Source organism: Rana temporaria, chromosome 1, assembly GCF_905171775.1.
Source record: "Rana temporaria chromosome 1, aRanTem1.1, whole genome shotgun sequence".
Taxonomy (NCBI): Eukaryota; Metazoa; Chordata; class Amphibia; order Anura; family Ranidae; genus Rana; species Rana temporaria.
In genome coordinates this window covers 415,032,181-415,059,767 of record NC_053489.1, presented here as the reverse complement: position 1 = coordinate 415,059,767, position 27,587 = coordinate 415,032,181, and the positions used below count along the sequence as shown (strand labels likewise).

Below are 27,587 nucleotides of genomic sequence, written 5' to 3'. Positions count from 1 at the left end.
CCTCAAAAAACTCCACACCTTTGGTCTCTGTGACTTTACTCTTCGCTGGTTCTCTACCTACTTATCCAACCGCACCTTCAGCGTTACTTACAACTCTACTTCCTCCTCTCCTCTACCATTCTCTGTTGGGGTCCCCCAAGGTTCTGTTCTTGGACCCCTCCTATTTTCAATCTACACCTCCTCCCTGGGTCAGCTGATAGCCTCCCATGGCTTCCAATACCACCTCTACGCTGATGACACTCAAATCTATTTCTCTACCCCTCAACTCACTCCTTCATTTTCCTCACGTATCACTAATTTACTATCAGATATATCACTTTGGATGTCACGTCATTTCCTTAAACTCAACCTATCCAAAACCGAACTTATCATTTTCCCTCCCCCCCTCTTCCCCTGATCTCTCTGTCAATATTGATGGCACAACTATCAGCCCATCCCCACATGCCAAGGTCCTAGGTGTAGTCCTGGACTCTGAACTCTCCTTTAAGCCTCACGTTCAATCACTGTCCAAATCTTGCCGCCTCAACCTCCGCAACATCTCCAAAATACGCCCCTTTCTAACCAATGATGCCACAAAGCTCTTAATTCACTCCCTGGTCATCTCTCGCCTTGATTACTGCAATTCCCTTCTCATTGGCTTACCGCTGCATACTCTAACCCCCCTTCAATCCATCATGAATGCCGCGGCCAGACTTATCCACCTTACCAACCGCTCTGTCTCTGCTACTCCTCTCTGTCAATCCCTCCACTGGCTTCCGCTCGCCCAACAAATTAAATTCAAAATACTAACTACAACCTACAAAGCCATCCACAATTCTGCCCCCTGCTACATCACTGACCTTGTCTCCAAATACCAACCTAATCGCTCTCTTCGTTCTTCTCAAGACCTCCTGCTCTCTAGCTCTCTCATCACCTCTTCCCATGCTCGTCTACAGGACTTTTCCAGAGCCTCTCCAAGCCTATGGAACTCCTTACCCCAAACTATCCGTCTATCTCCTTCTCTTTCAGCTTTTCGAGGATCCCTGAAAACCCTCCTCTTCAGAGAAGCCTATCCTACCCACATCTAACAACTGTATTTTAACTTTGCCCACCTGATCACCCCCCACATCTACTACCCTCTGTTCCACTTCACCCTCCCTTCTAGATTGTAAGCTCTAACGAGCAGGGCCCTCTGATCACTCCTGTATTAAATTGTACTGTAACTAAATGTCTTCCCTGATGTTGTAAAGCGCTGCGTAAACTGTTGGCGCTATATAAATCCTGTATAATAATAATAATAATATACGCCTATTGCGATTTTTTTTTTTTTTTACCAAAAATATGTAGAAGAATATATATTGGCCTAAACTAATGAATACATTTGTTTTTTTTGGATATGTGTTATAGCAAAAAGTAAAAAAGAAAAATGTTTTTTCAAAATTGTCGTTATCTGTTTGTTTATAGCGCAAAAAAAAATTAACTGTAGAGGTGATCAAATACCACCAAAATAAAGCTCTATTTGTGGGGAAAAAAAGGATGTAAATTTTGTTTGATTACAGCATAACATGACAGCGCAATTGTCAGTTAAAGCAACGCAGTGCCGTATTGTGACAAATGGCCCGATCATTAAGGGGGTAAATTCTTCCGGGGCTGAAGTGGTTAAAGATCAAGTTTTCATTCACCTTAATCAGCATGGGAGATTTCTATGTTATGGGATTTATTTTCTATGATGGACTACATATGATGTTCATTCATGAACTTTGATTAACTTCGAACATTGCCTAATTTTATTTTTTACCTATATTACACTTATCATCCTTTTTATTATTATTATACATTTCAAGTCAGTGATTGTTCATCTACCATATCTTCCTTTATACCTTGGGCCACCTAGGTTTATATATTCACAATAGTTTTTTCTGGATTTTCTTTTGTTTCAGCATTTTGAGCGCCCCATTATTGTTGTTTATGTTTTTTTGCACTATGGGCCCAGATTCACAGAGACTTACGCCAACGTATCTACTGATATACGCCATCATAAGTCCAAATGTACGCCGTCGTATCTATGCGCGGATTCTTTAAATGAGATACGCCTGAATTTTGCCAAGATACGACCGACGTAAGTCTCCTATGCCGTCGTATCTTGGGTGCATATTTACGCTGGCCACAAGGGGCGCTTCCGTTGATTTACGTGTCGAATATGTAAATGAGCTAGATACGCCGATTCACGAACGTACTTGCGCCCGTCGCTGTAATCTACGTCGTTTACGTAAGGCATTTTTCCGGCGTAAAGTTAAACCACCAAAAAGCTGGTCGTTGGGGTATGGACGTCGGAAGTGCCGTCGGATTTTACGTTGTTTACGTAAGTCGTACGTGAATGGGGCTGGGCGTAGGTTAGGTTCACGTCGTACGCATTGAGCCGTCGTATCTTAGGGAGTATTTGCGACGTGATTCTGAGCATGCGCACGCATGCGCCGTTCGTTCGGCCATGGATTCACATGGGGTCACGCTTCATTATAATACTACACGCCCACTGCCTTGCTACTTTGAATTAGGCGGGCTAGCGCAGGCCCATTTACGTTACGCCGGCGTACATATGGGAGCAAGTGCTTTGTGAATACTGTACTTGCCTCTCAATGTTACGACTGCGTATCGCATATGAGATGCGCTACGCCTATCTAAAGATGCGCCGATCTCTCTGAATCTGGCCCTATATGTCTAGTGGAGTGTTGGCAGCTGATCAGTCTCCTTTTTTTATTTCTATGTACACTATAAACTGTATGATTGAATCGGTTCCGATATCGCTGTTTTACTAACCTGACAGCTTATTATTCTAAATAGGAAACCTTCATTTTGTTTGCAAATACTGATGATTCTAACTACCAGCAAGAATAAGTCCTTACCAAGAACACCTGTCATTTCAGACCCATCATGGCAGTGCCTGCTAGTGGACATCCACTCACATGCTGCCGCCATGTCCCTCACCTTGTTGTGTCACTGCCGCATCACCAGCCGTCCCACTAGTGAATGGGACTGTTGGTGAGTCAACAGTGGATTAGAGGAGGAGTCACTGTGGGACAGAGATTACAGTTGCTCTTTAAAAATTATGATTTAAATTGAGTTGCTTTAAATCAAATCCATCCTGTCAAAAAACGCATCAAAAATGCACCAAACGCACATATCCTGAACTGAGATGAGGGAAAAAAAAGAAAGAAGAGAAAAAGAAACCACCAGGACGCATCAAAAACAAGCAGGCAGAAATGCACCCAGAATGCATAAATTGTGGTGTGAACCAACCCTTTAGTGAATACAAAAATGCAGTTTTTTATTTTCCTTAGGGTCCATGCACACTGGCTTAAAAAACAAAAAACAAACACACAAATGTTTCTACAGTAATTCTGCATACCTCCCGACTTTTTGAGATGGGAACGAGGGACACCTATTAGCAAAAGTATGTAGGCATATGACACACCCCCTGCCAAACCCCCTTAAAGCAGAGTTCCACCCTAAAGTGTAACTTCCACTCAACTGATTCCTCCCCCCGTCCAGTGCCACAATTGGCTCCTTTCGTGGGGGAGGGGGGACAGGATACCTGTCTTTGACAGGTATCCTTTCTCACTTCCAGGAGACTCAGCCGCGGATATTGAAGTCACGGCTGGGGCTCCCTCCTCCCCCCTCCCTCCCCCAGCCACTGGGCCAGCAGGAGAGAGGAGCAGGGCTTGGCGCATCCGCAGTAGGGTTCCCGATGTGAAGTCGAAAGGCTACACTCCCGGGTACCCTTACCGGCAATGGCGGCGGCAGCACCCAACAGCTGATGGAAACATCAGCTGCGGGTGCCGACATCGCTGGACTCCAGAACAGGTAAGTGTCCTATTATTAAAAGCCAGCAGCTGCAGCATCTGTAGCTGCTGGTTTTTAATGATTATTTTTTTGGGCAGAACACCACTTTAAAAGAGAATTATAGAATTAGTTAACCCACAAGTGCTTTTTTTTTTTACCACTACTATTCCTTTATACTGGTCTTTTAAATGTACAAATTTAAAAATTGGGTAAAATGTTTAGCACTGAGAAACCCTTTTTGAAAAATAAAAAGTTTATTTTATATACAACTATATAGATCAGACCAAAATGAGGAACAAATGAGGAATGAGGGACAGAGGAACGTTATTCCAGATCAGGGACCGTCCCTCAAGATCAGGGACAGTTGGGAGCTATGGTTTTGTGTTTTGCCTGTAGAAGCAGCTCAATGTTATCTTATGTGTCCATGCAGATTAGGACATTAATGCCTCTTACACACGATCGGAATTTCCGATGGAAAAAGTCGGACTTTTTTCATCCGATGGGGCATACACCGTGTGTATGCCCCATCGGAAAGTTCGATGAATTCCATCGAGATTACATAGAGAACATGTTCTCTTTTCCTCCGATGGAATTCCGTTGTGAATTTGGTCGGACAAAGGTCCGATCGTGTGTACAGGGCATTAGAGGCATATTTTAAGCTCAGTGTTAAGAGGCAGGAAAAAAAACCTTCTGGTATGCGTTTTTGAGGCATTTTCCAGCAGAAAGAAACGCTGCATGCTCCTAAACGCCTGCTCAAAAACACTCCTATATGAATGTTTTTTTCTGCTAAGGGAACTGGTGTTTTTTTAAAGTGGATGTAAACCCAAACATTTTTTTTTTTTTTTATGTCACAATGTAGAGTATAAGATTTCCTATCATCTGTGCCCAGTCTTGCCACACAGAGTTAATCCAGCTCTGAGCAATCCTCTTTTATTGTTCAGTAAAAATTAACAGACTTCCAGATAAAACCCTGTCTAAATAAAAAGTCCTTTCCTCTCTCCTTGCTTTGAGTGACAGGTTATTTACATATCTAGCTTGGACATGTTTATCATATGTTATGTTATGTTTATCATAATATGAGGTGATCCACAGGTCATTGTATATTACCAGGATGTGTTATGTGGGGGGAGGGGTGGATTTCTCACTTTTTATACTGTGGATCACCTCATATTATGATAAACATAACATAACATATGATAAACATGTCCAATCTAGATATGTAAATAACCTGTCACTCAAAGCAAGGAGAGAGGAATGGACTTTGTATTTAGACAGGGTTTTATCTGGAAGTCTGTTACTTTTCACTGAACAATAAAAGAGGATTGCTCAGAGCTGGATTAACTCTGTGTGGCAAGACTGGGCACAGATGATAGGAAATCTTATACGCTACATTGTGACATCAACAAACAAACAAAAAAGTTTGGGTTTACATCCACTTTAAGCCCAGTGTGCATGGACCCTGAATGGGATTGGGTACTCTTTGCAGAGTGACATTTTAGCCCATTTACTGATATATATGGAAAATTCCAACTTGCCTTGCAAAGTGAACAACCTATTTGTCTTTTGTGAATCAACTCCAGTGAGCACATAAAACCAAAAAGGTCGGCTGGTGTATTGATTAATGCCTCTACAATATACAGACCATAAAAATCATGGGCCAAATTCTCAAAAACTCTGCGTAACTTAAATTTCAGCAGTTAAGTTACACTGACTTAAAATTTCTACCTAAGTGCCTGATCGTCAAAGCACTTAGGTAGAAATTACACGCTGTGTAACTTAAGTGCCGCCGTCGTAAGGCGGTCCTCCTCTCCTGGGGGCGTTTAAAATTTAAATGAGGCGCGCTCCCGCGCCGGCCGTACTGCGCATGCGTGTGACGTCATTTTCCCGACGTGCAGCGCGCGAACGTAATTAACGCCGGTCGGCTTTGAGAATTTCGACGGGACACTAAAGTTGCGACGGGTGAAAAAAAAAGACGCGCCGGGAAAACAAATAATTATAAAAAAAAATGACAGCGTCGCTCAGCATGCATTCCTGAGAGGGAGAACTCCATGCCAATTTTCAAAGAAAAAAACGGCATGGGTTCCCCCCCCAGGAGCATACCAGGCCCTTAGGTCTGGTATGGGTTGTAAGGAGACCCCCCCACGCCGAAAAATTTACGCAGGGGGTCCCCCTACAATCCATACCAGACCCGTATCCAAAGCACGCTACCCGGCCGGCCAGGAATGGGAGTGGGGACGAGCGAGCGCCCCCCCCCCCCCTCCTGAGCCGTGCCAGGCCGCATGCCCTCAACATGGGGGGGTTGGGTGCTCTGGGGCAGGGGGGCGCACTGCGGGCCCCCCCACCCCAGAGCACCCTGTCCCCATGTCGATGAGGACAGGACCTCTTCCCGACAACCCTTGCCATTGGTTGTCGGGGTCTGCGGGCGGAGGCTTATCGGAATCTGGGAGTCCCCTCAAATAAGGGGGCCCCCAGATACCGGCCCCCCACCCTAAGTGAATGGATATGGGGTACATCGTCACCCTATCCATTCACCTGTAGGCAAAAAGTAAAATGTAGTAAACACACAACACAAGGCTTTTTAAAATATTTTATTATTCTGCTCCGGAGGCACCCCCCTGTCTTCGTTATTAGCTCAATTACCAGGGGGGGCTTCTTCTTCCACTCTCCGGGGGTCTTCTCCGCTCTCCGGGGGTCTTCTCCGCTCTCCGGGGGGGCTTCTCCGGACTCCGGGGGGCTTCTTCCATCTTCTCCCCTCTTCCGCTCTTGACTCGGCGAACCCCGGTTCTTCTGCAGCTCTCCGGTGCCTTCTTCTTCAGCGCTGGCTGCCTGCTATCTTTGTGTGTTAGCTCGATTTCAAACAGGCAGCCGGCGCGGTCTTCTGTGACGCCAGGGTCTTCTGGTCTTCTGTTCTTCCGATGTTGCCTCGTCGCCTGTTGTCGCTGTAATGATGGAAGCGCGCCTTGCATCACATTTATATAGGCATCACCGTCCCATCATGCTCCGGTAGGTACCCACGTGGTGGGTGCCTACCCACGTGCACCCACCACGTGGGTACCTGCCGGAGCATGATGGGACGGTGATGCCTATATAAATGTGATGCAAGGCGCGCTTCCATCATTACAGCGACAACAGGCGACGAGGCAACATCGGAAGAACAGAAGACCAGAAGACCCTGGCGTCACAGAAGACCGCGCCGGCTGCCTGTTTGAAATCGAGCTAACACACAAAGATAGCAGGCAGCCAGCGCTGAAGAAGAAGGCACCGGAGAGCTGCAGAAGAACCGGGGTTCGCCGAGTCAAGAGCGGAAGAGGGGAGAAGATGGAAGAAGCCCCCCCGGAGAGCGGAGAAGCCCCCCCGGAGAGCGGAGAAGACCCCCGGAGAGCGGAGAAGACCCCCGGAGAGTGGAAGAAGAAGCCCCCCCTGGTAATTGAGCTAATAACGAAGACAGGGGGGTGCCTCCGGAGCAGAATAATAAAATATTTTAAAAAGCCTTGTGTTGTGTGTTTACTACATTTTACTTTTTGCCTACAGGTGAATGGATAGGGGTACGATGTACCCCATATCCATTCACTTAGGGTGGGGGGGCCGGTATCTGGGGGCCCCCTTATTTGAGGGGACTCCCAGATTCCGATAAGCCTCCGCCCGCAGACCCCGACAACCAATGGCAAGGGTTGTCGGGAAGAGGTCCTGTCCTCATCGACATGGGGACAGGGTGCTCTGGGGTGGGGGGGCCCGCAGTGCGCCCCCCTGCCCCAGAGCACCCAACCCCCCCATGTTGAGGGCATGCGGCCTGGCACGGCTCAGGAGGGGGGGGGGCGCTCGCTCGTCCCCACTCCCATTCCTGGCCGGCCGGGTAGCGTGCTTTGGATACGGGTCTGGTATGGATTGTAGGGGGACCCCCTACGTCAATTTTTCGGCGTGGGGGGGTCTCCTTACAACCCATACCAGACCTAAGGGCCTGGTATGCTCCTGGGGGGGAACCCATGGCGGTTTTGAATTTAAAAATTGCCGTGGAGTTCTCCCTCAGGAATGCATACCAAATGCCGTCGCTGGAATGGGCCTTTACAAGGTTTGGCTAACTTTCCACATTGTAAAACCAGCCCTAATTTTGCGCCGGCAAATTCGGAACTTAGGCAGAAATCAAAGTGCTGAAATGCTTTGAAAATCTGCTTAAGTCCTCATTTGCATACGCAAAGCTGGATTTCAATGAGAAATGCCCCCAGTGGCGGATGCGGTACTGCATCCTAAAATCTGACCGTGTAAGTGTCTTACACATGTCAGATTTTCTGCCTAACTTTGGAAAAAGCCTTTTGAGAATCGTTTCCAAAGTTAGGCACAGAGATACGCAGGCTGAACAGCAGTTAAGTCTGCGTATCTCTTTTGAGAATTTGGCCCCATGTTACCAAAGTTCTACAATGTAGAAAAGAGGTGATCCTGTAAATGTTTGGTATTAGTATATGTATCGTGACACTTATCAGGACATTGTAGAACTTGGGTTACATGTTTTTAATGGTCTTTATATTGTAGATGCATTAACCAACACACCAGCTGCCTTTTTGGGTTTAATGTGTATGTCTAATAAACTTTACATTGTGATTATTTTACTTCTGTCAGTATTATATTCAGCTACATTTCTATGCTGTACCCATTTATTTGGCCTAAAAAAACTGTTAGGGGGGTTTCCCTTTGCTCTTTAGTTTGTTGTGAAATGTTGGCCTACCTGACCTGATTTCTTCCTTCCCTCTAATACACTCAGAATGAAAGAGCAACAGGGATACCCGTGGACAGCAGCATTGTCAGTCTGGGGTGAGGGTAATTAAAGTGACTGTAAACGCAATTTATATTTATTTTTTGATAACAAATAGGTTTATAATTACCTGCTCTGTGCAATAGAATTGCACAGAGCAGCCCTGATTCACCTCTTCTCGTGTCCCTCACTGGCCCTACTGGCTCCTCCTCTTCTCAAGTGTGACACCATTGGAAGCAGCTGCCTATCTCGTGGCACACCTGCAGCCTGGATTCTGAGCTGTGCTTCCTCTGCCTATAGTCACAGACAGTGTGGCATGGTACCACCCCCTGCTCCCGCGTCACAGGATTTGACTGGCAGCAGCAGGAGCCAATAGCTTTCAATTAGGTAGATTCAGGTACGTTGGCATAACTTTGCGGCGGCGTAGCTTAAGGAATTTAAGCTACGCCGCCGTAAGTTAGCGAGGCAAGTACATGATTCACAATGTACTTGCCTGCTAAGTTACGGCGGCGTAGCCTAAAGCGGGCGGGCGTAAGGGCGCCAAATTCAAATGTGTTTAAGGGGGGCGTGTTGTATGTTAATTGTGCTTGACCTTACGTTTTTCACGTTTTTTTTAACTGCGCATGCGCCGGGCGCCTACATTTCCCAGTGTGCATTGCGGCTAAGTACGCCGTATGGGCCTATTGATTTCGACGTGGACGTAAACGACGTAAATCGCTATTCGTGGACGACTTACGCAAACAACGTAAACATTTTGAATCTCGAAGCGGGAACAGCGGCCATACTTTAACATTGCTATTCCACCTAATAGATGGAATAACTTTAGGCCTGATAATGCCTTACGGAAACGGCGTAAATGTACTGCGGCGGCCGGGCGTACGTTCGTGAATCGGCGTATATACTAATTTACATATTCTAGGCCGACCGCAATGGAAGCGCCACCTAGCGGCCATCCGAAATATTGCAATCTAAGATAGGACGGCGCAAGCCGTCGTATCTTAGATATGTTTAAGCGTATCTCTGTTTGAGCATACACTTAAACATAAGTCGGCGTAGATTCTGAGTTAGGTCGGCTTATCTACTGATAAGCCGGCCTAACTCTTACTGAATCTACCTAAATGTCTCAGCAAAGTCTGAGACCAGGAAGAGAGAGGACACAGCGCTGGATTGAGCGAGAACTCAGGCAGGTATTGTAAGTATTACCAATTCTAAAGCCACTTAGGGCCAGATCCACAAAAACCTGACGTAACTTAAAAAATCCAATTTAAGTTACACTGCCTTAAAGTTTCTACCTAAGTGCCTGATCCACAAAGCACTTATCTAGAAATTTCAGGCTGTGTAACTAAAATTCCGCCGGCGCAAGGCGTTCCTATTCAAATGGGGCGAGTCCCATTTAAATGAGGCGCGCTCCCGCGCCAGCCGTACTGCGCATGCGCGCCGGCCGTACTGCGCATGCGCGAAGTTACGTTACGCCGAGTTTTGAGGATCGCGACGGCTTAAAGTTGCGTCGGGGATAAAAAAAATGACAGCGGCATGCATTCCTGAGGGAGAACTCCATGCCCATTTTCAAAGAAAAAAACGGCATGGGTTCCCCCCCCAGGAGCATACCAGGCCCTTAGGTCTGGCATGGGTTGTAAGGAGACCCCCCCCACGCCGAAAAATTGACGTAGGGGGTCCCCCTACAATCCATACCAGACCCGTATCCAAAGCACGCTACCCGGCCGGCCAGGAAGGGAGTGGGGACGAGCGAGCGCCCCCCCCCTCCTGAGCCGTGCCAGGCCGCGTGCCCTCAACATGGGGGGGTTGGGTGCTCTGGGGCAGGGGGGCGCACTGCGGGCCCCCCCACCCCAGAGCACCCTGTCCCCATGTTGATGAGGACAGGACCTCTTCCCGACAACCCTTGCCATTGGTTGTCGGGGTCTGCGGGCGGAGGCTTATCGGAATCTGGGAGTCCCCTTTAATAAGGGGGCCCCCAGATACCGGCCCCCCACCCTAAGTGAATGGATATGGGGTACATCGTACCCCTATCCATTCACCTGTAGGCAAAAAGTAAAATGTAGTAAACACAACACAAGGCTTTTTAAAATAGTTTATTATTCTGCTCCGGAGGCCCCCCCTGTCTTCGTTATTAGCTCAATTACCAGGGGGGGCTTCTTCTTCCACTCTCCGGGGGTCTTCTCCGCTCTCCGGGGGTCTTCTCCGCTCTCCGGGGGTCTTCTCCGGACTCCGGGGGTCTTCTTCCATCTTCTCCCCTCTTCCGCTCTTGACTCGGCGAACCCCGGTTCTTCTTCAGCTCTCCGGTGCCTTCTTCTTCAGCGCTGGCTGCCTGCTATGTTTGTGTGTTAGCTCGATTTCAAACAGGCAGCCGGCGCGGTCTTCTGTGGCGTCATCTTCTCTTCTGGTCTTCTGTTCTTCCGATGTTGCCTCGTCGCCTGTTGTCGCTGTAATGATGGAAGCGCGCCTTGCATCACATTTATATAGGCATCACCGTCCCATCATGCTCCGGTAGGTACCCACGTGGTGGGTGCACGTGGGTAGGCACCCACCACGTGGGTACCTGCCGGAGCATGATGGGACGGTGATGCCTATATAAATGTGATGCAAGGCGCGCTTCCATCATTACAGCGACAACAGGCGACGAGGCAACATCGGAAGAACAGAAGACCAGAAGAGAAGATGACGCCACAGAAGACCGCGCCGGCTGCCTGTTTGAAATCGAGCTAACACACAAACATAGCAGGCAGCCAGCGCTGAAGAAGAAGGCACCGGAGAGCTGCAGAAGAACCGGGGTTCGCCGAGTCAAGAGCGGAAGAGGGGAGAAGATGGAAGAAGACGTCCGGAGAAGCCCCCCCCCGGAGAGCGGAAGAAGAAACCCCCCCGGAGAGCGGAGAAGACCCCCGGAGAGCGGAAGAAGAAGCCCCCCCTGGTAATTGAGCTAATAACGAAGACAGGGGGGGCATCCGGAGCAGAATAATAAAATATTTTAAAAAGCCTTGTGTTGTGTGTTTATTAACTTTTACTTTTTGCCTCCAGGTGAATGGATAGGGGTACGATGTACCCCATATCCATTCACTTAGGGTGGGGGGCCGGTATCTGGGGGCCCCCTTATTAAAGGGGACTCCCAGATTCCGATAAGCCTCCGCCCGCATACCCCGACAACCAATGGCAAGGGTTGTCGGGAAGAGGTCCTGTCCTCATCAACATGGGGACAGGGTGCTCTGGGGTGGGGGGGCCCGCAGTGCGCCCCCCTGCCCCAGAGCACCCAACCCCCCCATGTTGAGGGCACGCGGCCTGGCACGGCTCAGGAGGGGGGGGGGCGCTCGCTCGTCCCCACTCCCTTCCTGGCCGGCCGGGTAGTGTGCTTTGGATACGGGTCTGGTATGGATTGTAGGGGGACCCCCTACGTCAATTTTTCGGCGTGGGGGGGTCTCCTTACAACCCATGCCAGACCTAAGGGCCTGGTATGCTCCTGGGGGGGAACCCATGCCGGTTTTGTTTTTTACAAATTGCCGTGGAGTTCTCCCTCGGGAAAGCATACCAAATGCCGTCGCTGGAATGGGCCTTTACAAGGTGTGACTAACTTTACACTTTGTAGAACGAGCCCTAATTTTACACTTGCAAAATAACACTTACGGCGCAAAAAGGAAGCTAGAAAGCTTTGTGGATCGCCTTAAGTGCTAATTTGCATACTAGCAACGGCATTTCGACTCGAAATGCCCCCAGCGGCGGATGCGGTACTGCATCCTAAAATTAGGCAGTGTAATTCAATTACACATGCCGGATCTTCTGTGTAACTTTGGAAAAAGCCTTTTGAGGATCGTTTCCAAAGTTACACACAGACTGAACAGCAGTTAAGTCGGAGTATCTCTTTTGAGGATAACCCCCTTAGTTCTGATTTACATCATATGGTCCCAAGGCTGGCTTCAGTGTAGAGGAGAGATACAATATATTGGGTTCATGTACCACAAACCAGTCTGATGTTTGCTTTTTGTGACTGAACCTTAGTTGTGTGCAGTAATAAAATGAGGAAGGTTTGGGACTTTATGTGAAGCATACAACCAAAGGGGCAACATGAACAATAGTATCTGGCGAATAGGTCATTATCATTGGCTATAAATGTAGAAACAAAACATGGTAGAAACAGAAAAGATATTATTATAAAAATGGTTTTATTTCATACAAATATGATAACAAGGTAACATGATAATCCATATTAATGACATAATAAAACACCAGCCTCAGTGTGCCATATATACACAATATAAAATATTATATTTTATATTGTGTATATATGGCACACTGAGGCTGGTGTTTTATTATGTCATTATCTTCTATGTATGAAATAAAACATTTTTTATAATAATACCTTTTCTGTTTCTGCCATGTTATGTTTCTAAATTTATAGCTACCGATAATGACCAATTCGCCAGATACTATTGTTCATGTTGCCCCTTTTGGTTGTATGCTTCATATAAAGTCCCAAACCTTCCCCATTTTTTATTTCAAGTTATTAGGGATATAGGCACTTGTCTTGTGCCTCGCACAAAGTCCCAATTTCCCCTTCTCGCTTTAGTTGTGTGCAGGGTAACATAGTATGTTAGGAATCAGCAGCAAAGATGGCCAGATCTGCATGGCTACACTCAGGGAACTGGGACCAGACGGTATGCTTTATTTACAGTAAAACAAAATCCTTCCAAACAGCATCACACAACGAACATGACAATATAAGTGAACCAAAAAAACCCAGTGACAGAATACCTGACTAATAACTAGCAAGCAGAAGCCTAACTAACAACTATGTATATTAGGTTTACTGTGCAAGGTATTTCTTTTTGCTAATGGAAGATTGGTCGAAGCAGTGGAAACTGCAGTTCAGCATTTCTGACTGCAAAACACGGCTAGGGAAAAATAATCCCCCAACAGTACAATATTGGGAGAACAGAAGATTGTATTTAGCAAAAAAATAGCAAACAGGGTGTGGTCAAGCAGTGGACAACGCAAATAGAAATCTGTGGTGCCACCAACGGGATCACCAGAAGGAGGAAGGAGGTCCCAATTTCCCTATACAGCTCTCCATAACCTAATTTAAAAAGTAGTCCAGAGATTGGCAATCAAAAATGGTGAGGTCTGAAGGATATAACATAACTGGTTAGACTTTAGGAACATAGGGCCAGATCCAGAGAGAATTGGATCCACGCAGCGTATCAGAGATAAGCTACGCCGCCGTACCTTACCTGGCGGAATTTCGAATCCTCAACGATTTCGCGCCGTAAGATACGACGGTGTAGTGTATTTCTGGCGGCGGAATTGAAATCGGCGATCAGGGGGCGGGTTTCATTTAAATGAAGCGCGTCCCCGCGCCGAATGAACTGCGCATGTGTTGTCCAGAAATTTCCCGCCGTGCTTTGCGCGAAATGACGTCGCAACAACGTTATTTTTTGAACTTAGACGTGAGTTAAGTCCATCCCTATTCACGGACGACTTATGCAAAAAAAAAAAAATTAAAATTTCGACGCGGGAACGACGGCCATACTTAACATGGCAAGTCTATCTATAAGCCGCAAAATACCAGCTTTAACTATACGCCGGAAAAAGCCGACTACAGACGACGTTAGAAAATGTGACGGCCGCGCGTACATTCGTGGATCGTCGTAAATCGCTAATTTGCATACCCGACACGGAAAACAACACGAACTCCACCCAGCGGGCGCCGAAGTATTGCATCTAAGATCCAAAGGCGTACGAAGCCGTACGCCTGTCGGATCTTACCCAAAAGCCGTCGTATCTTGGTTTGAGGATTCAAACTAAAGATACGACGAGGGAAATTTGAAAGTACGCCGGCGTATCAGTAGATACGCCGGCGTACTTGCTCTGTGGATCTGGCCCGTAATATTTACAATCTTGAGGAGAGGGAAAATGGAGATATGTTTGTAACCTTTAAATACATAAACAGTGTGAATAAGGTTCACCAGAGCCTTAATTGAATTCCCCCTATTGTAGAGATTTCCCTTCACTTTCTGTCCAATAGCCAAAACAGGAAGTGAGAGGAAATCCCTCCAAAGTGAGGCAAGCCCTGCTTGTCCCCAAGGTTACCAGGACTAGTGTCCCATTGGAAGATTTCCCCTCTATTCCTATTCTGATGACAACCCACCATTTTTATTTTATTTTTACTTTCACTTTCGGTGATAAAGGTAAACAGGATGAATAAAGGGGGTGAATCTTCCTAATGAGGGCACAGACAGCAGCAACATTCTAACAGGTGTTATAATCCTTCTCCACTCTATCCAAAATATACAAAAAGGTTTTACCCTCAGTTATATTTTACATTAAACCATATTGTATAAAGCAGCATCATTTTGGTATGCATTACTGCCTTTTAACAAAGTCATTATGGCATTTTAAATAGCAATTTAATATAGCAATTTTCTACTTGTCTTTTGATACCACACGCAGTAAGTAATTCCCCTAAAAAATGTCATTCTAAATATCCATGCAATTAATGTACTTGTATAAGAAGAAAAATAAAATCACCATTCACATAGGCGTTTTCCCTTCCACGCTGTGCTGGCACAAATCTGCCTATAGACAATTGGTTCGCTAAGTTTCTTACATTAGACTGAGGAGAGGTCTTAGTTTCCACTTTAACAGCATAATCTGTAAGGCAATAATAACGAGGACAGTGTAAAAAAAAGTAATTGAAAATGTACGTGCCAATTCAGATATACCAGAATCAATCAATTTGAACAAAATGTACAGTAAAAGAAAGAACACAATTTTACTAATGGAAAAAGCGCATTGTGTTAAACTTAAGAGCTAGTCTACCCTACCCCTTCCACTACTTTAGGCAAAGTGCATAATAATGGGAAACTTCTCTTGCACGATAGAATCCATCCGCTGAAAAATCCCAGCAAATGGGTTTCAGCGGATAGATCCTATGGTGTGTACACTCCAGCGGATCTGTTTCCGCGGATATTTCTCCCCTGGGATGGATTCCAGCAGATCGAATATTTGCTGACATGCCAAACAAATCTATCTGCTGGAATCCATCCCAACGGATGGATCCGCTGGTCTGTATAGACTCACCGGATCCATCCGTCCGAAGGGATCCCCCGCATGCGTCGTAATGATTCGACGCATGCGTGGAATTCCTTATATGAAAGCGTCGCGCACCTCGCCGCGTCATAATCGCGGCGACGGCGCGACACGTCATCGCCAGAGGATTTCGGCGCGGATTTCAATGCGATGGTGAGTACACTCCATCGCATAGAAATCCGCGGAAATCCTTCAGAGGATTTATCCGTGGAAACGGTCCGCTGGACCGTATCCGCGGATAAATCCTCCCGTGTGTATGGGGCCTTAGAGACACTATTATGCCGCGTACACACGATCGGTCAAACCGATGAGAACGGTCTGATGGACCGTTTTCATCGGACCAAACCGATCGTGTGTGGGCCCCATCGGTTATTTATCCATAGGTTAAAAAAAAAGCAATCTTGTTTTAAATTTAACTGATGGATACCTAACCGAAAAAACGATCGTTTGTAGGCACGTCCATCGGTTAAAAATCCGCGCATGCTCAGAATCAAGTCGACGCATGCTTGGAAGCATTGAACTTCGTTTTTTTTTCAGCACATCGTTGTGTTTTACGTCACGATCGTTTTTTTAACTGATGGTGTGTAGGCACGACTGACCATCAGTCAGCTTCATCGGTTAACCGATGAAAACGGTCCATCAGACCGTTTTCATCGGAGGGACTGATCAAGTGTACAGGGCTTTAGAGATCTTCTTTTTTTTTTTATATATATATATATATATGTAAAAGTAGGTCTGACATGTAATTATTTATTTATGGATTCAAAAGGCCTCTAAAAGCGGCATTCAAATGCGGCAAAACATACGTTTTAAACGTGGGTTACTATCTGTCAAGTTAAATCGTTCAGGAGAGGTTGTAAAAACATCCCGTGTACATGAAGCCCAAGGTTTAACCGCGTTTCAGTTTTTGTTAAAATGTACAACGTCTGTAAACGTTTCAAATTCCTCTGAACATCCGTCTTAACCCAACCCAGGGGCAGCTGAAAAAAAATGCCCAACTGCTCCCAAACATCTGTTTATCAGCAGCAGTGTATATGAGGCCTAACTATCTCTGCTGAACAGTCAAAAAGCAGTGTTCGATAACAAATCTTTCATTTACTGCAGATGTTGACATTGCTTTATCACCACTACATAAAAGTAAAATTGACGGAAATAACCACAAATTAACAAAAATATATGCTTTCAAATCTGCTTCTAAACTAAAGCCATATACTCCCAGGTCTATAAAAACGAAACTACATATGGTTGCATCTTAAATAACCACATAACAACCCAAATAAAAACAAAACAAAAAAATAGGCGCATAGACAAAAGAGTTATACTGCCAACTACAGGAAGTCAGGACACCGGCAAAGAAAAATTGTCAAGCCAAGCCCAAGCCTCCCAAAATGCCCCTATGATTGGGGACAAATTGACATCCATAAATTTAGAGATTGGGAGCTGAATTTGAATCCACAGATACCGAAAAGAGCTGGTCAGTGGGATGGGGCAGTCCAGTGTTGCCAACCTACCAGATTGAAATTTACTGACACAACACCCAAATTTACTGGCACAACCAAGTTTTTACTGGCATTCCCAAAAGTTACAAAATTACAGTTTTAAGTGCAAATGAGAGAATTTAGGCTATAAAAAAAATACAATATGCAATTAGCAATATGATTTAAGCTAGATAATAAGGCAAAAAACATATTTCTTATTTTATTTTCGATATAGTAAGTAAGTAGCTCAGGGACAGGAGGGCAAGAAATTAAAATATGCGGCACACACATGGGCTACCAGTAAAAATACTGACGCCTGGACACCCTGGGGCAGTCCCCTGGTCCCGTTGAGACTACATCAATAGGGAACAAATACAATTTGGACCAGTTCATACGTAACCCAGAATAATCCCCAAACTCCTGAATCAGAACAAATGCAGCAGATAACGAGAGGCCAGGTCTTGTAAATACAAGAGCATATCATCCGCATAAAGTGACAAACGTTGATCTATTTGACCCGAACGAAAACCCGTAAAGGATGTACTCAAGCATATGTTGGCAGCCAGAGCTTTTTCAATCCTTAATGTTGTCTGTGCCCTCGTTCAGGAGATTCACCCTCTCTATTTGTCCTGTTTACCATTATCATTGAAAGTAAAGTAAACAAAATCCCACATCTTGGGTGTCCCCAAAAAAGTAATAGAGGGTAAATATTCCAATGGGGACACTAGTTCTGGTGACTTAGGTCCCTAAGGAATGACCTTAATTTGCAGGGATTTCCTCTAACTTCCTGTTTCGCTATGGGACAGGAAGTAAAAAGTAATCTCAACAATGGGGAAACAGATGGCGAAAAAACATCTAACTGGGTTATAACCCTCCCTTGCTCTATCCAGAATTTAAAAAACATCTCTTATTACTGTGGTCATTTACATGCTTATATTGTTTACTAGAAACAGATTCCAATTGATCACCTGCCAAACCAAAAGTAGTGTTTTCTACAGTTTCTATGCTGTGTAAAATCTATTGCGAGTGCTTTGTCCTGTGTTTCCACTGTATCCTCCTATGTGCATTTGTGCGTGTGTATTCTCCCACTCTTATGCTGTACATGGGCCCAACCTTCCTAAGCTTACAATCACTAACAACGGTTAGTGCTCCCTCTTGGGAACAAAATAAGTAACGTCCTCAAATAATGTGACCTAAATGGGATTCCTAGTCTCTGCCAACTAGGGGCCAGATTCACAGAGCAAGTACACCGGTGTATCTACTGATACGCCGGCGTACTTTCAAATTTCCTGCGTCGTATCTTTAGTTTGAATCCTCAAACCAAGATACGACGGCTTCAGGGTTCGATCCGACAGGCTTCGTACGCCTTCGGATCGTAGGTGCAATACTTTGGCGCCTGCTGGGTGGAGTTCGCGTTGTTTTCTGCGTCGGGTATGCAAATTAGAGATTTACGACGATCCACAAACGTACGTGCGGCCGTCGCATTTTCTAGTGTCGTCTGTAGTCAGCTTTTTCCGGCGTATAGTTAAAGCTGGTATTTTGCGGCGTATACATAGACTTGCCATGTTAAGTATGGCCATCGTTCCCGCGTCGAAATGTGAATTTTTTTCTTTTGCGTAAGTCGTCCGTGAATAGGGATGGACGTAACTCACGTCTAATTTCCAAAATGACGTCGTTGCGACGTCATTTCGCGCAAAGCACGGCGGGAATTTTCGAAACGAAGCATGCGCAGTTCAATCGGCGCGGGGACGCGCTTCATTTAAATGAATCATGCCCCCTAATCGCCGATTTGAATTCCGCCGCCAGAAATACACTACGCCGCCGTAACTTTCGGCGCGGAATCTTTCAGGATTCTAGCCGGAAAAGTTACGACGGCGTAGCGTATCTCTGATACGCTGCGCCTATCCATTTCTATGTGGATCTGGCCCTAGGACTTTACAGGTGCTAATCATCAAATAAAAAAAAAATACTGAATAACGAACAACAAGAATAAACTTTATCTTTAACAAATATTTTGTTTTTTCCATAAAGGGCAAATATAAAATGGCACCTGAAAAGTTCCAGTCCCTTTTTTTGTTTTTTCCCCTTTTGTTTATCCTATAATAATACCAATATATTATTAGGCTCATACAACCTGCAAGGTAGGACGTCGCACCTAGAACACAAGATTGCACTGGTAATAGGGTTGCCACCTTTTCGTCAAGCCAAACCTGAACACTTTAGTGGCCTGGGACACCTTTGGGTGCCTCAAGGTGTGTAGTAATGAGTGCGAATAGCCTACTAGAGCCAAATTGCTCTTGCTGACATCATTGCCCTGCTCCTTCCAGTGATGCCGAAATCTGCCCCCAGACAGCGGCCCGCAGCCCCCGGACAGCAACAGATGTGTGTGACTATCTTGGTTATATTGGGAGCCATAACCCAGTCTGAATATTGTGTCCGGGTTTCAGTCTGCCTGAAACCCGATACATGATTCAAAACTCGAACTGTCCAGGTGAATCCCGCACAGGTGGCAACCCTAACTGGTAACCTAGCGCAGTTTTGATAACATTGCTTTGTTCTTGCTGCAGGACACTGCTGTGCCTATCGAGGCTAGATATACAGTACCATTTGGCACACTAAGCCTGGTCAGGAAGGTAAAAAGGAGGTTTTCTCATCTATATAGTATCAGCCACACATACTTTCTCGTGATCAGCAGAAATACAGTCATCTCATAGGCTTATTTACCCACAATATTCAAATTTGGGTTAGGGTCAGTAAAATAAACAGTTCTGTGTAAAAGGGGAGATCCTAGCAGAGAATTGTTGCATTAGTCAACAAATAGTGTTTTGTTTGTTAGTTTTTTTCACGTCAACATGATTAGTAGATCATATCTGGATAATAAAGATTTCATACCAATATTTGTGTCATATATGTTTGAACCATATGGTTTCAACTTTCCTCTGGTTTCAGTAATAAAGTGATTCACAACATCCTTAAGGCTGTTTAATGTGACCTAGAGAAGGAAGAAAATGCTATATTTTAACTGAAACTGGAACATAAAGGGGGCTTGTACACAACATGTATAGAATGACATAATAGACATATTGGGCCAAATCCTCAAAGATCCTGCCTAACTTATCTTTTCCCATTTAAGTTACACTGCCTTAAAATTTCTACCTAAGTGCCCAATCCACAAAGCACTTACCTAGAAATTTCAGGCCGTGTAACTTAAATTCTCCCGGCGCAAGGCGGTCCTCTTCTCCAGGGGGGCCATTACAATTTAAATGAGGCGCGCTCCCGCGCCGGACGTACTGCGCATGCCCGTGACGTCATTTTTCCCGACGTGCATCGCGTGTTTTTCCGATACGCCGAGTTTTGAGGATCGCGCCGGGTTAAAAAATTGCGACGGGTTAAAAAAAAGATACGGCGAAAAAAAAAAAATCAAATTTAAAAAAAAAAAATCGCGGCGATCGAAAAAAAGGTCTGTTTTTACAAGGTGTAAACAGTTTACACCTTGTAAAAGCAGCCCTAATTTTACGTATGCAAACGTAAACTTACGCAGAAAAAACAAAGCTGAAAAGCTTTGTGGATCTCTGTAAGTCCTCATTTGCATACGCAAAGCGGCATTTCAATGCGAAATGCCCCCAGCGGCGGATGCGGTACTGCATCCTAAGATCTGACAGTGTAAGTGTCTTACAGATGTCAGATCTTCTGCCTATCTTTGGAAAACTGCTTCTGAGGATCAGTTCCAAAGATAGGCACAGGGATACGCAGGCTGAACAGCAGTTCCGCCTGCGTATCTCTTTTGAGGATTTGGCCCATTGACCCTGGCTTCCTAAAGGAGTAGAGCATGTTCACTTTCAAAGTTTTCACTTATCTATATATCAATATATAAATGAGATAAAGCAAAGTTAAAATTCACTTTGCAAAGAATATCGCGTGATGTGCAAAACAAAAAAACAAACAAAAAAACAACAGGATTTAGAATTGAAGTCTGATCATGTGCAATGAGGATTGAACATAATCTCATTCACTAAACTAAGTGAAAAATTATTTTCTCCGAGCCAGTTCACACCTTAGCAAATTAGATGCCACTTGGTGCGCAGTACCGCAGTTCGTAGCCATTCGTAAATACTTGGAATTACTCGGAAATACTCAGTTTGAGTGTTTCTGAGGGATTCCGAATTCAGTCGAGCTGTCCCCGAGTATTTCCGAGGCTCTTTGGCCGCATGCACTTTCTATACACTATGTACATTCTATACTTCACACTGTTCCACTCTACACACTGCGCTCTACATTATATGCTGCACACACATCACACTGTACACTTTGCTGTATACTATGTTGTGAACTGTGCTGAAAATTTTGTAGTGCAGCTCATAGCCCCAGGTGACCAAGGAGCTAGACAATCTACATTTATTAAACCACGTTTTCAACAGCACCCACCCACTCTCTTAAGCTTTAATAGACAAAGATTACATTAATTTCATGTACCTTTAAAATTGACTTTGTAGTCTATAATCCCCAATAGTATTAGTAACGTTGTATGTAAATTCCTAGGAGCATTTTGAAATACTGTTAACCACTTGCCGACCGCGCACCGTCGATATACGTCCACAAGGTGGCTCTGCTGGGCGAGAGCACGTAATATGACGTCCTCTCTCCCAGCCGCCACTAGGGGCGCGCGCGCGCCCCCCGCTCGCCCCCGACTCCCGTGCGTGTGCCTGGCGGGCGCGATCGCCGCCGGGCACACGCGATCGCTCGGTACAGAGCGGGGACCGGGAGCTGTGTGTGTAAACACACAGCTCCCGGTCCTGTCAGCAGGGGAAATGCTGATCTTCGGTTCATACAATGTATGAACCGAGGATCAGTGTTTCCCCTAGTGAGGCCACCCCCCCCCCCCACAGTAAGAACACACCCAGGCATACTTAACCCCTTCCCCGCCCCCTAGTGTTAACCCCTTCACTGCCAGTGGCATTTTTATAGTAATCCAATGCATTTTTATAGCACTGATCGCTATAAAAATGCCAATGGTCCCAAAAATGTGTCAAAAGTGTCCGAAGTGTCCGCCATAATGTCGCAGTACCGAAAAAAAAAATCGCTGATCGCCGCCATTACTAGTAAAAAAAATATAATAAAAATTACATAAAACTACCCCCTATTTTGTAAACGCTATAACTTTTGCCCAAACCAATCAATAAACGCTTATTGCGATTTTTTTTTACGAAAAATATGTAGAAGAAAACGTATCGGCCTAAACTGAGGAAAAAAAATGTTTTTTTATATATTTTTGGGGGATATTTATTATAGCAAAATGTAAAAAATATAATTTTTTTTCAAAATTGTCGCTCTATTTTTGTTTATAGCGCAAAAACTAAAAACCGCAGAGGTGATCAAATACCACCAAAAGAAAGCTCTATTTGTGGGAAAAAAAGGACGCCAATTTTGTTTGGGAGCTACGTCGCACGACCGCGCAATTGTCTGTTAAAGCGACAGAGTCCCGAATCGCAAAAAGTACTCTGGTCTTTGGGCAGCAATATGGTCCGGGGGGTAAGTGGTTAATAATACTGATCCTTTCTGCTCATTTCTTTTATTTACACTCACATGTCTCAGTCAATTTCTATAATCATCCAGGTATAGTAAGCAGTCACTGTGGTTACTAGGTACTGACAACAAGTTCCATATGACGATGTAACACTGGCTTGGGTTCACAATATTGCAATGTCAGGCATTGCATGTGATTCGCACCGCATTGCTGTGCAGATCACATGCAATGCAAATTCAGCCATAAAGACTGTATGGCTGAATTTGCATTGTATTTGGACCAAAATTGTGCAGGGACCCTTTTTGTGGATTTTTGGCATTCCTGCACCATTTCACAGTTCTGTGAACCGATATGGGGTTTATTGTATTGACACCTGCAGTGGTATTGCATAGGGCAGTATGAACTGCCTGCAAGAAGCCGCACAGGAATCACGCTGGTTCCCGCATCGCATATGTGTGAATCCAGCCTTAATTTATATTAATAGCGACAAACAAGACTATAAACTTTTATGTGGTCTACGATTGTACCTTGAAGTATAGAGTAGGGACGGAGGGTTATAACTAGGGTTGCCAACTTTCTGAAATGGAAATAAGGAACGGGGGGGTCGAGGGGGTGGGGCGGGGCGTGGGCAGGACGGGGATGTTTTTTCCTGTGCAAAAAATAAGACAACATTTTAAGGAAGTGTAGTGCAAATATCTTTATATAATTATACTTCCATAACTTTTTCTTTGCTTTCCTTACCATTTTATCTGCTACTCTCCCCCCCTTTTTTTGCTCTCCTTCTGCTCTCCTTCACCTTTTCTCTGCTATCCTTCCCTTTTCTTTGCACTTTCCCTTTTCTTTGCTCTCCTTCTGTTTTCTTTGCTCTCCTTCCCCTTTTCTCTGCTATCCTTCCCTTTTCTTTGCACTTTCCCTTTTCTTTGCTCTCCTTCTGTTTTCTTTGCTCTCCTTCCCCTTTTCTCTGCTATCCTTCCCTTTTCTTTGCACTTTCCCTTTTCTTTGCTCTCCTTCTGTTTTCTTTGCTCTCCTTACCCTGTCTTTGCTCTCCTCCCCCTTTTCTTTGCTCTCCTTCTGCTGTCCATCCATTTTCTTTGCTCTCCTTCCCCTTTTTATTGCTCTCCTTCCCCTTTTTATTGCTATCCTTCCCTTTTCTCTGCTCTTATTCCCCTTTTATTTGCTCTCCTATCCCTTTTCTCTGCTCCTCTTCCCCATTTTTTGCTCTCCTTCTCTTTTCTCTGCTCTCATTTCCCTTTTCTCTTTGCTCTCCTTCCCCTTTTCTCTTTGCTCTCCTTCCCCTTTTCTATTTGCTCTCCTTCCCCTTTTCTCTTTGCTCTCCTTCCCCTTTTCTCTTTGCTCTCCTTCCCCTTTTCTCTTTGCTCTCCTTCCCCTTTTCTCTTTGCTCTCCTTCCCCTTTTCTCTTTGCTCTCCTTCCCCTTTTCTCTTTGCTCTCCTTCCCCTTTTCTTTGCTTCTTCTGCTCTCCTTCCCCTTTTCTTTGCTTCTTCTGCTGTCCTTCCATTTTCTTTGCTCTCATTCCCCTTTTTTTGCTCCCATTCCCCTTTTCTATGCTCTCCTTCCCATTTTCTTTGCTCCTTCTGCTGTCCTTCCATTTTCTTTGCTCTCATTCCCCTTTTTTTGCTCTCCTTCCCCTTTTCTTTGCTCTCCTTCCCCTTTTCTTTGCTCCTCTTCCCCTTTTTTAAATCTCCTTCCCTTTTCTCTGCTCTCCTTCCCTTTGCTCTCCTCCCTCTGCCCCTCTTTCCCTTTTTTCTGCTCTCTGTCCCATTTTGTTGTCTCTTCTTCCCATTTTATTTGCTCTCCTGATGCTCTCCTTCCTCTTATCTGCTGCTTTGCCTAATATCCCTTTTCTTTGCTCAACCTTCCCCTTTCCTCTGCTCTTCTCCCCTTTTCTCTATTCTGCTTACCTTTTTTTCTGTGCTCTGCTCGCTTTCTTGCAGCAGCAGCTAGTTTTCTTTCTTCTTCGTTTTCTTTCTTCTTCTTCTGTTCTTCTTCTTCCTGGTACCGCGGGCGCCGGGCGGGGAATGCAGGGAGGGGGTTGCGTCGTGACGTCACAACGTCATCGGCACGGCATTGCGGAATTAGTCAGAAGGCGGAGGGGAGGGGACGCCGACGCACAGACAGTCACTACATGATGAAAGTGACGAACACCAATAAGGTACCGCGTAATACGGAACGTATCAGCTTGATACGGAACAGCACTTGTCTGTTTAAAATACGGGACGATTCCGTATTTTACGGAACGGTTGGCAACCTTAGTTATAACACAGGTCAGTTATTTTTGCTATCTGTGCCCCATTGGTGAGATTTCCCTTCACTTCCTGTCCCATAGCCAAACCAGGAAGTGAGAGGAGATCCCTCCACCAGGGTCACCAGAACTAGTGTCCCCAAGGGATGATTTCCCCTCTATTACTGTTCTGGTGTTAACCCAAAATTTGGAATTTTGATAATAGTAAACGGGACAAATAGAGAGCTTGAATATAACAGGGACACAGACAGCAATAAAAATTGCAAAAAAACAAACAAACAAAAAAAAACCATACAGAGTTTTTTAAACTTTAATTTCTCAGGCTTAGGCAGTGCTAGCTGTTTTAGGGCCTTGACATACAGTAAAATCTATAAACACTAGCTATACTTACAGGCTTGTCCAGTTCAATAGTGAAACCACGGTCTGTTTTAAGAACCCTGTAATGTTTGACTTGGGACCTGCTTATGGAAAAAAAGACACATACGTGTGTCAATAATCATTTCATGCCTGAGTGCTCTGCTTGCTTTAAATTAGATGCCATGCAGTATAATTTTAAAGGAATACAATATTTGCAGATCAACTATTTAAATTAAATGATGTAAGATCAGGCAAGAATATCAGTCACAGTGGTAAAAAAAAAAGTATGTGAACCTCTCGCAATTACCTGTTTTTCTGAAGTAATGTGTCATAAAATGTGATCTGATCACAATAGACAAACAAAATGTGCCTAACCAGTTCAGCTCTGGAAGGTTTTACCCCCTTCATGACCAGGCCATGTTTTGCTTTGCGGCACTGCACTACTTCAACTGAAAACTGTGCAATGTTGTACCCAAACAAAATGTATATACTGTATATTTTGTTTACACAAATAGAGCTTTCTTTCGGTGGCCTTTGATCCCCTCTTGTTTTTTTTTATTATTATTATTATTATTATTATTATTATTATTATTATATAAAAGTGAAAAAAGACCGACAATTAAAACTATATTTTTTAATTTCTGCTATAAAACACATCCCAAAAAATAAATAAAAATCTCTTAATATATTTAGGCCAAAATGTATTCTGCTACATGTCTTTGGTAAAAAATCTCAATAAGTGTATATTGATTGGTTTGCGTGAACATTATAGCATCTACAAACTATAGAGTATATATGGAATGGAATATTTGTTTATTTATTTTTGTTATGCTAGTAATGGCTGTGATCAGCGGTTTATAACAGCACTGCGATTGATGCAGCGAAAAATCTGACACTAACTGACGCTGGGGGAACTAACTAACCGCCACTGACATTACAGTGATCAGTACTAAGAAGATGCACTAATGATACTGGGCAGGAAGGGGTTAAAGCGGAGCTAAACCCTAAAGTGGAACTTCCGCTCATCGGAACCCTCCCCCCCTCCAGTGTCACATTTGGCACCCCCCCCCCCGTTGTGTTCTGGGAAACACACAGCGGGGACCAGTGAGCAATGCTTCACTTCCTGGTTCCCTCAACGAGGTTGGCGGTGGGGGCAGCAGAGTGGCGATTGCTCGTCTTCTGATGCCAATGTTGCTGGACTCCAGGACGGGTAAGTGTCCTAATATTAAAAGACAGCAGCTGCAGTATTTGTAGCTGCTGGATTTTAATATTTTTTTACGGCAGAGCTCCGCTTTAACATCTAGGGCGATCAATGGGTTAAATGTGTGCCTCCAAGTGTTTATGTGTGTACTGTGTCTGATTTTATTGGGGATCTACTGGTTTTCAGTAGGGAATTGTGATGCAATTGCCTATATGCTTCAGTCTAATTCTCTCCCTGCTAACTTAATGCTGTTGGTTAGAGGTAACAGGTGTTTTCATGTGTGTGATTCATCTCTCTCTGTAAAGACTGTTCATATGTTAAATAAGGCTAGCTTTTGAAAGGCCTTTAATTGTGTGATAACGCTGTCTACAACCTAGTGATTCTCAGAGGTGTTAATAGGTGTCAAACTGGATGCAGACGAAAAGTCTGCTTAGGAAACTCAGTGTGTGAAGGTGGTTTGTTGTTATGCTGTTTAAGGAATGTGCAGTGATTAGACATGATAATTGTCGGTCGGTGCCGACCTGTCTAGAATGTTTTAGTAATTAGCCTTAGTGTGTGATTAGGGGGGGGGGGTGGAGATTTCATTGTTGCTTCAATGTCTTGGACTGTATAAAAAGCTGAGAAGAAAACCATTAAAGTCTGTGTTGTTCCAGCAGTAAGCTTGTCTCATGTGTGGCTTTCTGGGCGATTCCAGGAATATCCCTCCTCGTGGAATATTGGGGTGATTTTCGTTATGGGAAGAAGGGAACGTTGACGGGGATATCATACCAATACCGTCACAGGAATGAACAAACGAGATCCCATCATTGAAGAATCTGATCTCTGTGTTGTTTACATTCACAGAGCTGTGTTTGGGAAAGATCAGAGTCGATCACCAAATGCCAACGCTCAATCATTGGCCTGGGCCCGGTGATTGGCATGTGCTGTGACAAATCACAGCACAGACATGCGGGCGCGTTCCCCCTACCTGGAAATGCAGAATCATGTATATATACATGATTCTCTGCAGCCGGCCTGCACTGTAGCAGTAAAACTACAGTGAGCGGCCGGCATGTGTTGTGACGAATCACAGCACAGACACGCGGGCGCATTCCCCCTAACCGGAAAT

At 44.9% G+C, this 27,587-nt stretch overlaps 1 protein-coding gene across 3 annotated transcripts in view; it reads right to left on the bottom strand.

Moving 5' to 3' along the window:
- STAP1 (signal transducing adaptor family member 1) overlaps nucleotides 1-27,587 on the bottom strand; it is a 158,659-nt gene that overhangs the window by 22,816 nt on the left and 108,256 nt on the right. For 2 of the 3 annotated variants that reach the window (XM_040324708.1, XM_040324726.1), the window contains exons 7-9: nucleotides 25,313-25,382; nucleotides 20,029-20,128; nucleotides 15,098-15,220 (exon numbers count right to left, since the gene is read on the bottom strand). In XM_040324708.1, coding sequence (XP_040180642.1) covers nucleotides 15,098-15,220; nucleotides 20,029-20,128; nucleotides 25,313-25,382 — 293 coding nt within the window. The remainder of the gene's footprint in view (nucleotides 1-15,097; nucleotides 15,221-20,028; nucleotides 20,129-25,312; nucleotides 25,383-27,587) is intronic. The other variant, XM_040324717.1, reaches the window with a different exon arrangement.